The following is a 10,612-nucleotide window of genomic DNA, read 5'->3' as shown; positions in this document are numbered from 1 at the left end:
TGCTTTCCCTTCCGTGACAGCAGGTTTTCCAAGGTTAACTGGATGCGTGTATATTATCCAGTACAGTACATCCGGCCCATAATGGACACTAACAAGCTCTGAATTCAAGGACACCAATTGAAAAACATAACAGATCATCAGCTGAAACGATCTAATTCACAGTGACTGGCACACGTTTTGAGTGAGAGGTTTCATATTGATTTGCTGGTACTTAATTGCAAAAGGTTCGTTGTTGTTGTGTGGTCAAAGAAAAGTTATTCAGAGTGCGAGAATTCTCTCCAAGGTGAGAAGCTGTCAACGCTGTTATACAGCCTTTTGTGCACTGACAGTTGTTGTTGAACATATTGACCAAAACATCTTGACATTGTTTGTCTTTCAGAGAAATAAAATGGACCTTCATTTACTTTGAGTTTTGTTCCCTGACTATTCAGTCCTGTCATGATCGATGGTTAACAGATGGGGAAGCATTGATTACTTTGCCGTTTGTGTGTGTCTGTGTGTGTGTGTGGGTGTATTTGTATGTGATCCCTCACTTGCACTTGCCTCCATGGGAAATCACAATGTGGGCATCTTGATTCATCAGCTGGAGGCCATCTAGTTGCATCATTACCCACAAAGCTGAACAGAGGCGGTAGTCAGCCAAGTCAAATTCCAATGGAAGTGCAACAGCCAGCGCTCATTGTCAGGTATTCACCAGAAAGATGAAAGCAGCTTTTATTGTGGAAATCAGTCAGGTATTGCATAACAAAGCCACATGGGTTCTTTATATTTTTACACATAGAACAGTTACAAAACTTAACTGTGTTGAATGTTGGCACGAAATGTCTTTGGTGACCTTGATTAAAGTTCAAAAATTGAAGTGCACATTAGTCACTTTCCATAATGCCTCCACTTTTTATGAGTGTCATCTATCTCGAAGCAAAAGCCTCAGTGACAGCAGAAAAACATTCAAATTAGAATCTGTTCATTAATCATGTGCACTATGGACAGAACAGCCTCTTGTTTATTTTTGTGCCACGAAGCTGTGCCAAAAAGGTTCAACCTGTGGTAAAAGGGGTATATATTTTAGGTACAGAAAGCAAAACGAAAATACATATAAAAGTGGCATTAATACGATTTCAGAGAGAAATGCTGCACTCTTCACTCCATCTTCTACATAACAGCTTTCATGTCAAAGGTCAAACAGGTAAAATTATCCACGAATTCACAGCAAACTAGAGAGCGAGAGAGAAAAAGTCCAGAAAAGAATGAATCATCTTCATCAGACTGACGTAACTGTTGATATAAAGACGTTCAAATACCCAGCTACAACACTAAACTGCTACATGTGTCTTAATGCCTCAGCAATAATCATGGGAATGACAGACATTGTTTTTAACTTCCAGGGAGAATACAACTATAAGGCACAATGCTAATAAATACTCTTTTCTCTGTTTCCCCACTGAAGGCTGTATGATGTTTATCTAACGCTGAGCACAGGGATGACTGCAGTCAACCCTATTATGTCCTAAATAAATAGAAACACATGCCCTCTGAAGGCAAGAATTCCTTGTGGTTTGGGGAGAAAATATTGGATTTCAGATAAAGGCCTCTTGAGTTCCTGTGTTAATTGGTCGTTAGAGCACAGAATTATCTTAATCCCCGGGTAAATGATTCATTACCTCACAGATGAGAGGCTAAAATAAATTGCACTGGGCCATGAAAGAGACACACAAATGACAGCCTTGGAAGCGAAATCTGTTTATCTGGCTCCCTGCAGGGGAAGTTGGGTTTTATCGATGCCGGGCAACTAAATCACATTTCCTGCATCATTAACTGTTATTTTGCCTTCCTATTTTTATTGTTAGTCTACTACACATTGGACTTTTTGTTTACTTTTTATACTGTCCATTGTCTTGGTTTTGGTTTACAGATTAGCAGTGGAGGTTTCACCTTTTGCTTTCTCGCCTCTTTATCCAGCATGAGCCATTGTATCCACAGTGCTATGTTTGCTTCGACGTTATATATTATTATATATTATATCATGATACAGTTTCAATTTCAAACCACGTCAGTGTAATCCTCATTCTTTATTCAACTTTGTTAGCGTGCTGTATTTACATATTAAAATGTTAAATACACACTGTAGCATGCTATATAAAATATTCTGGCCCCGTCTCCCCAGCCATTAACATTTCATTTGCTACATCTAGTGGGCATTAGACAACATTACAGACACTGAACTACTGAATCCACGCACACATAACTGGCTCTATTTTGCACTTGTAAATTATTACATACAGCATCCATCTCTGTGTTAGGCATACTAATAGTGAGTTGCAAATTGATGCTGTCACTTTCAGTCGAACCAAACACAGATGCAACAGTCTGATCAAACAGCACCAAGCTGTTGATAACAACATTAAACAAATGTGTCGCTCTGGGATGAGCAGCTGCTATCATTTGTAAGGACGCTGTCTTTTACATGTCCAGTGCATTAAGGCCAAATTCTGAGAGCAGCTCCTTATAATTTTGGTGCAGGGTTGTGCTCTTGTCCTCCCATCCCTGACGGACCAAAGACAGCTGGGAAGTCAGGCTGTCTAGAGTCTCCTGCACAAAGGATTAGAAAAGAAATATGAGATAGAATCTGAAATGTTCTTTTGAAATCATCCACTTGTCTAACCTGATATCGCTCGCCCCGTCCCAACCTTTGACTCTGACGAGTTTCAGAAGAGAGCTGACGGATAAGAGGCATAATTAGATTCTTGTGTTAAACTGGGAAGGAGCGAAATAACGATAATTGCATATTAAAATCCAAGTTCTATAATAACCGGCTTAGCCCTCTAAGGGGGCTCCAGACTTTTCACACTTTTCTTTGAAGATCTGTGCAGTGAAATGTTTCATGTTGTGTCTGTGCTCAGCAAATTGTGCTGCACCTTTAAAAGGTCAGTACTCACCCCCTCGCCCATTACAGCTCATTGTACATCTTAAGCCTTTTTGTCCTGGTTTGAAGTAATATACTAAATAACATTTAGCATGCTGAGTGCAGTAGGACCAGAAAAAATGCGTATGCTTCATTCTGGATCACATTCATTCTCATTTTCCTGATTTCTCAGGACGTCAACCTGCAGACTGATGTTCTGTAATGACAGAAAGTCCTAACAAAGTATTGGACTACTTAATGTCAACCTTTGCTCAGGCATCCACCTACTTTTGACAGCTGGGTGAAGGCTGAACTGTTTGATAACTGTGTGAGGCTTGTGTAAAGCCGTTTCCAGCAGAGTGCTGAAGCCGCTAAGATGACGGAGGTAAGTTACAGGTTTATTGGACAAAACTATGACACTAAGACTTAAGTCTTTCATGTATGTAGGGGAGCAGCAAGAAAGCTGATTACTGCACCTGTGTTCATAATGCAAGCTGCAATATGTCATTCTCTCTCTGTTTGATACTTTGCTTTGCCCCCCGCTGTGCCTGTAAGGTCACTATTCATGGTATTAAAGAAATTCTGTTTCCATCATGACTGTCTTATTATTACCAAAGGCTAATGCACAGACCCCGGGGTGAACTACATTAAGTCATAAAAGTGGTGGTGCATACCTTTAAATGCAGGTTTAAGGTGCATGGGGCCTCAAAGATCTTGGGTCAAACCTACAGGCACCCGTGAGTGGCTGCTTCTTCAGACTTTAAATCAATTTGAATTAGCTTTACGTTTATTCGTATCGCAACTCACATGCAGGATTTTCTCATAGTCCGTTTCCATGTTGTCCAACTTGTGCCGGAGGTCACATATGATGGCGTCCTTCTCCTGTTCCATCTCCTCACGCTCTCTTTTTTCCTTCCTCAGTTCCTCCTGGCACACGGCTAAGCACACAAATGCACAGGCATACAATCACTTTTAATTTGCAGGATTACTGGCACAGCTGTGGATGTTTAAATTAGATGTACTCATACCAAGTTCTTCCTTCAGCTGGCTGACGTCCTGCTCCAGCCTCTTCACCTTGCTGGTCAGCTCCGTCTGTAGGGTTTTGTACTGACGACTGAAGTCTACAATGACATTTGTGACAGACTCAGCCTTCATTGCTGATTCTCGTTTTAAGGCTAATGCAGCAATCAGCTTAGGCACCCAGCTAATTAGAGTTTTTGTTCCTCAAAAATTAGTCTAACCTCAGCAAACACGCCCCTTGTCCTTACTCCCAGAGCGATCCACGCTTTATCTCAGGTTATTAAAAGAGACACTAATTGTTGATTCATGCCCCGCCTGTACAGTACCAGAGTTGACGTCCCTGTGGTCTTGTCTCTCGTGCTGCAGCTTCTGCTCCATATCTCTCATGCGTCTCCTCAGGTCAGTTCTGTCAGTCTGGACCTTTATTAAAGACTCCCGCTGTAAAGCTGTGGTAATCACACGAACACATGGAGCTGGGTTGGGGGACTTCATTTAAATGATTTAATTAGATTGTGATTTATAATAATGCAGTTCAGACTAAATGCAGTACTTTTAATCTGCTCCATTTATTGGACATTACAGTTACTGTATGAGTTTTCACATTTTATTTGTACATTAAAACATCTATCAACTAACAACTATTAAGACAACATCAGTGGTTTCTAGCCCTTTTGGGTTGTGAGTCTTTACAATAAATCAGTGTGTAGCTGTGTCATTTAAACTCTTCACCGTTTCAGTAGCTGTTCAGATTTCACCAAAAATCCAATATTAGAGAGCAGTCAAAAAAAAGTTTTAATGAATTGATGTATCAACACTTGCTCTTGCTTTTATTAATTAATCAACACACAACAATTCAACGTTTATCTGGTGACTATTTGAAAAGGCCAAAACTATACATAGTAGTTAAAACAAACTTCACCTCAAGCAGCCACCTTACCTTACAAAATAAAACATCAGTAGCCTATTATTTTAAAATGATCTATAACAACTACATTCACGGGCTGAGTTTCTGCAGAACCAGTGGCCTACTACTACTTGCTTTTGATACTTCACCACATTTACTTAAGTACAATTAGTAGCATTTTAACAGTAGTTTGGCTTGTTTATAAAATAAACAAGCCATCTTACATTACCTATGGAGAAGTTCAATTTAAAATTGGTGCTCACCGATGTGATCCTGCAGGACGGCTATATCCAGAATGTTGCGCCTACATTTTGTTTCCAGGTCATTTTCACCTGCACCAAAACAAGCACAACCACTTGTTAACAAAACAGTAATACCTGTAATAAAACACATGATACTTTGGCCTCACAAAAGCTAGAATGATCTGATCGTCCTATGAGCAAAATTACTTTTTTCTGTATTCTTCTTTGTGCTCTTCTTTGTCTTTTTCTTTGCAGGCATGTTTGCTTCGTTTGTGTTCAGTCCTTTGAGCACACAGACTGTACACACACACAAACACACACACACACACTGGGCCTACTCCAACTACATATAGGGATGAGTCTTTGTTGCCGGGCACCGGTTGCTGAGTGAGTTGCCATGGCACCAGCTGTCCAGCTTGATTGATGGTTGATTGACTTTAATAACAGCCAATCACCACTTGACTGGGGCACCGTCGCCTTTAGCTCACGCACACAAACCGTGTAATTGGATCCTTAGTTTTAGTGAGACGTGTAAAGGCGTCTTTTGTCGTCAGGGGTGATCGGGGCTCTCAGTGGAGGCATTCAGGCTGCATTCAGCATCTCCGCTGCGTTTGGTGAAGGCTACACAGGCAGAGGCGCGCACCCGACTGTCTTCATGGCTCGTGAACGCGCACGGAGAAGGCGTGGAGTTGAGGTTTTTTAGGGGCGGAAGGTGACGTACAGGAAAGGAAAGGGCCACACGTACACGTCAGGGGGGAAACAGAAAAATACTGGGCAATGTCTAATTCCCACAATTATTTATTCGCCCCCCCTGTTCCTGTGGATATCCGCGAATCTGTCGTAGCTTGAAGCGTAACTTCCTCTGTCTCAGTCGTCGCTGCCCGTCGTGGGCTCGCAGCCAGCAGAGGACGACTGACGCTGTCACGCAGCCACTGAACTTCCCGTCAAGACACAGGCGAAAAGAGCTGCTGCTGCTGCTGCTGCTGACAGAAAGGGGAACGACGCCGGGGCTTGTCAGGAGAGGACACACTCCGGTCCACAAGGCTGCTGGGCGTTGAAACGGTGCCATTGTCCTCCAGTTGAGGGCGAGTAGAGACAGGTCTGGTGCTCTGGTAATTAGTAGCCTGCGTGGGTCCCTGCAGAGAGAGACCGAGCAGCGCAGCTAGCTGCAGCACGGAGCCGCTTGCAGTGGGACTGACTGAGGGACTTGTTTAAGGCACAATCGGGGTATTTATCCAGAAAGCTGATGTTAGGTTTACTGATGGGAGCCTTCATGCGATAGTCCTCCCTCCCCCTTCCTCCCTCAACCCCCCGTCGGACCCTGGCTCGGATTCGCCACTCGGGCGCTGTCCTCGCCGGGGGGTGCCGGATCACCTTCGCCCCGTCCAGCTAACGCCAGGCGGCGGTTCGGTCTCCCTGACCCCTGCCCCTGCCCTTGCCTTGCTCTGGCCGAGCCTGGCCGAGCCCGAACATGGCAGGGAACCTGAAGAAAGGCGGGGGGCTCATCGGAATGATGAAGGATGCCTTCCAGCCACACCATCACCACCTCCACTCCCATCATCAGCCCGGGGCCGTGGACAAAAAGACTGTGGAGAAATGCTGGAAACTGATGGACAAGGTTTGTGATGATCCGCATTAACGAGCCGTTGACGTTAGCTAGCGCGCTGGGTGCCGAGGGGGGCTGCTAGCTAACCGCAGCTAACTAGCGGTAAGCTAGCTAATCTTCGCCTGCTGCGGCTCTGCCGTTGCTAACGTGAAGTTAGCTAGTCAGCTGAGAGAAGACATGGTTAGCTAACGTTAGCCGAGTTACTCTAAGCCTCACTCTAAATGTACTGTTTGTACCTTTATGTACCAGAGTAACTCTCACCACGTCAAAGCTGGACCTTTAAAACAGCCTAACATCTACGTCTAAAAGGGTTTCTTTAAACATCTGTTTGCTAGTGCTCTTACTACCCTCTGCTGATAAGTTGTTACACCGTGGTCCATTAAGCTTATTGGACCACGTTTAGATACTGGTGTGTATGTTAAACATTAGCATTACTAAATAAGTTGGAGTGGGCATACTGAATTTTATTTTAGCAATTTATTAGCAGTTTACTAATATTATAGTCAGGGCTGCTAACACAATAACAGTCACTCCTGTATATTGTTGCTCAAATGTCTGCAGTCAACTGTGTGGTTGTATCCCTGTAACAGTATTATAAAAAATAAAATAAAAAGCCCCCGTTTCACGAGGCCAGTTATGCTCTTTCACAGCTTCACATCTCAGAAAAAGTCTGCAGCAGTTTGACCCCCAGTTTCCTGTGAGATTCACACAGCAATATTGAACTGAAAAGGAAGACAAGACACTTTTGTGTCTCCTCTTCCTCTTTCGGGCCATAAAAGTTTTTTGTTAAGAGTCTATTTACAAAGCTGTTATTAAGAAACCACACTCCACTTTCAGGTTGTCCAGATGGACTGTTCTCCACCTCTCTACCTGCCTAAGACATCAAAACACAACAGAGAGCTTTCTTATTGTTGTTCTCTGTCGCTGGTAGAAAGTTTGTCTATCAAACATAACTGGACAGCAGATCTTAACACCACGTAAAACACATGCACAGCCAGGTAACATCACGACCATGGTAAAAACAAGAGTATCTTACCTTCAGAGAAGGCTCTAAGACCAAAAGTATTTTCAATCCACAAGTAAGTTTAAAATAGAAGCACAATGCCGTCTAAAGGAAAACCACAGCACAGTATATACTGTAGGCTAACAGCTGCAAAATAACAATGCAGTTTCTCTTCGAAAACACCTCCTGCACAGGACTAGGTTAAATTTTATCAACAGCGCAAGGTTAATTTCCCTCCTTCAAATTGTCTAAACTACCTATTGTTAAAGTGTTCAGTATAACAAAAGCCTAATTATCAAATCGCTGTGTTTAAGCTTATATGTTAAACACCAGATCTCTAATGCCCTGATCAAAGTTACAAACATAAAATTAAGTTTAAAGCATTAAAATGTAAGCATTAGGTGTAGCATGACTGTGTCCGCTGTTCCATTGCCACAAGCCTCAGGCTGATTAGCTATTCTTTAACAGAAACCTGAACTTGTACGTGGCCATTTGTCACCACAAGCCATGCTAGGAAATTTTGGCAGTGATTAGATTTCTTACTCAAGCAGACAGTTTGGAAGATAATCACCAGTGAATTTCAGGTTATATTATACTCTGAGGTGATCGGGATATCATGATGACAGTTTTCTGCAGCTCAGTGATACACATTTCTGACATTTATTGTTGAGTAAAATTACTTTTGCCTTTACTCATCAATTGTAATTTTCACATTGGCAGCATTTGTGACTAAAATCAGCACTATTATTGTTTTATTATATTCATGTCAGTAAGGAAATATATTCATGTCAGTAAGGATAGTGGCACTATAGTTTATCATGTCATTATTTATTGTAGCAGGTAAAACAATAAAGTTGTCATTTAATTTTATGTTTTATGCCTTTTGTGCCTAAACAAGACTAGCAAGACATTGGTCCCTCCTATGTCTGAAAGTGGTGTTAATCCTGCAGAGTTAGGCTTCTTAGCGTGTACACAACGTACACACCAAACACAACTTTGCTGGTACTGGTTTCACACAATTATATCATCTTTGGGTAGTAAAGAGATAATTCAGTTGCACAGCACAGTTTATCGCCAGACTTTATTATGAATGGATTATGCATATTGTGAAATTTAAATCTTCATTCTGGGAAGAACAGTTGTTTCTTTTTGATTTTCTAGACAGAGTGGAAAATATGTTTTCCAGGAATGGTCTCTGACCACTGCAGGAACAAAGGAAGCACAAAACTGCCAGTCCACAGCTGAAGTCTAACAAAAATTCCGCCAGGGTCAACTTTTCTTCAAGCTGGTTAACCTTTAAACAACTTGAACTTGATGTAGAAATACATCCAGGTTTATGTCAGGTCACACAGGAGAGATGGAGGCAGAGAAGGGAGAAAAACCTCTATTGCTTTCATGGAATGCAGTTTAACTTGGAGGCAGCCAGCATTTTATTTCAAGAATGTAGCCTTGACATACATTGCATGAGAGCATTCAATTGTTTGGGCCTTGTATGTGTGCATGCATTCACATGTGTGTGTTTGCCTCAATTATAGGTACAAGTGTAAGATAGATGACAATGGTAGTGATGCAGCCTTGGTAATAGTCTTATCTGGTGTAAGATATAACCAGTGAAGACCTTCTGCACTTGGAGGCCTAGAGAATTGGTAAAGGACAGCAAGAACATCATTGATAATGATAGTAAGAGAATATTAGCTTTCTATTCACTTGCTTATGTAGTAAAATGAAATATTAGTTTTTAGTCACAAGAAACTTATCTAAACTATGCAGAGGATACAATAAAAGTAGCAGTATTATCAGGATGGTGCGATACATATAATTTGACTTTGTCTTTTTAAGTCATCTTAAATAGCTTTGCTCCTTTGCCCCTTTAGTTGCAGCTGCTTTGCTAGAAAATTGATTCAGTCATCACGTCATTGGCAGTTCTATCTGATTTGTTTAATGCTGAATGTGTTGTGGATCAGCTCTCATGGCTAACCTTAAAGGAGGCTGGTCTATTGCATTTTTGAAGAGCAAGCCTATTAGTTCTTACAGTAGTCAGTCCAGCAATGCTTTGTGTATTATGAGTGTAGATTACCTACAAGTCATTCATGTGGAATTAATTGATGTAATTGAATTGAAATACGTCACCTGTGATCTCTTTACACTCAGTTTAGTGTCAGTATACAGTTGTCCTTTTAGTGTTCGTATACTAAAAGCCCACATGCTAAAAACATTTTGTGTGTTGTGAAATCAGTCCTGCTTAAAATATCCTACCGGTCAAGTGTGACCTCATTCTTTTTTAGAGGCATCTGATAATAGTGATGATGAACCATCTTAGCTCAGCACTGTGTCCCATTTGCAAACTGGGATCAAATATTGTTGATATGTTACACTCTCAGCACAAAAAGCCTGACTACTGTGGCTCTGCGATCTGCAAGATATCTCTTTACGTCAGATCCTTTAGATGTGAATAGCAAGTGAATACTAATCCGACTCTTATTTTCTTGATTAAGTGGTAAACTGCTTGGTGAACACATTCATATTTATAACATGTAATCATGTATAAACAAGGAAGTTGTATTACAATTGATTTTAAATCTATCTGGTTCCCGAGCTGCTTCCAAGGCTTTTGAAGTCTCATTTTTCCATCATGACAAAACTGATGGCTTACAGAAAGAACAGGCAAGGAAATTAAAGCTGACATTCTTGTAATGCTGTTCCTGCCATATTTCTTTCTAACACTCAGACATGATTAGTAGACAATAATTTGGCCTGGTCTACAAAAGAATGAGCAATGTCCTGTTGTTGACATGCAATTGTTCACTCACTGTTGAAGCTGACACCGTAGCTTTATATCGCCACTGGTTCAAATGAGGACATGAGACCCTGAACTTGGAATAGAAGTGCAGTTTTGCAACTCAGTGATCACTCAAGTTAGACTTTCTAGACTGTC

The 10,612-nt window shown here is 41.5% G+C and overlaps 2 protein-coding genes across 2 annotated transcripts in view; one reads left to right on the top strand and one right to left on the bottom strand.

Moving 5' to 3' along the window:
* Positions 1-691: 691 nt before the first annotated feature.
* Positions 692-6,520, bottom strand: ccdc153 (coiled-coil domain containing 153). Its single transcript, XM_026338855.1, has 6 exons — positions 5,276-6,520; positions 5,090-5,158; positions 4,249-4,368; positions 3,931-4,023; positions 3,710-3,840; positions 692-2,589 (listed from the first exon to the last, which is right to left on the bottom strand). The coding sequence occupies exons 1-6, from the start codon at positions 5,325-5,327 to the stop codon at positions 2,461-2,463; spliced, it is 594 nt and encodes a 197-aa protein (XP_026194640.1). The 5' UTR covers positions 5,328-6,520; the 3' UTR covers positions 692-2,460.
* Positions 6,521-6,539: 19 nt separating this feature from the next.
* Positions 6,540-10,612, top strand: part of cbl (Cbl proto-oncogene, E3 ubiquitin protein ligase) — a 32,555-nt gene continuing 28,482 nt past the window's right edge. Inside the window, exon 1 of the mRNA XM_026338823.1 lies at positions 6,540-6,686. Within this exon, the coding sequence (XP_026194608.1) occupies positions 6,540-6,686 (147 nt within the window). The remainder of the gene's footprint in view (positions 6,687-10,612) is intronic.

This window comes from Anabas testudineus, chromosome 13, assembly GCF_900324465.2.
Source record: "Anabas testudineus chromosome 13, fAnaTes1.2, whole genome shotgun sequence".
NCBI lineage: Eukaryota > Metazoa > Chordata > Actinopteri > Anabantiformes > Anabantidae > Anabas > Anabas testudineus.
Note: the sequence above shows the minus strand (reverse complement) of the source record. Positions and strands in the feature narration are given on the sequence as shown.

Bases quoted from the DNA above. Each gene is read 5' to 3' on its own strand.
- ccdc153 (XM_026338855.1), bottom strand. From the start codon at position 5,327: ATGCCTGCAAAGAAAAAGACAAAGAAGAGCACAAAGAAGAATACAGAA. The intron at 4,024-4,248 runs GTACTGTACAGG...ATGTCATTGTAG, and splicing joins CCACAGGGACGTCAACTCTG to ACTTCAGTCGTCAGTACAAA. The intron at 3,841-3,930 runs GTATGAGTACAT...TTGTGTGCTTAG, and splicing joins CCAGCTGAAGGAAGAACTTG to CCGTGTGCCAGGAGGAACTG.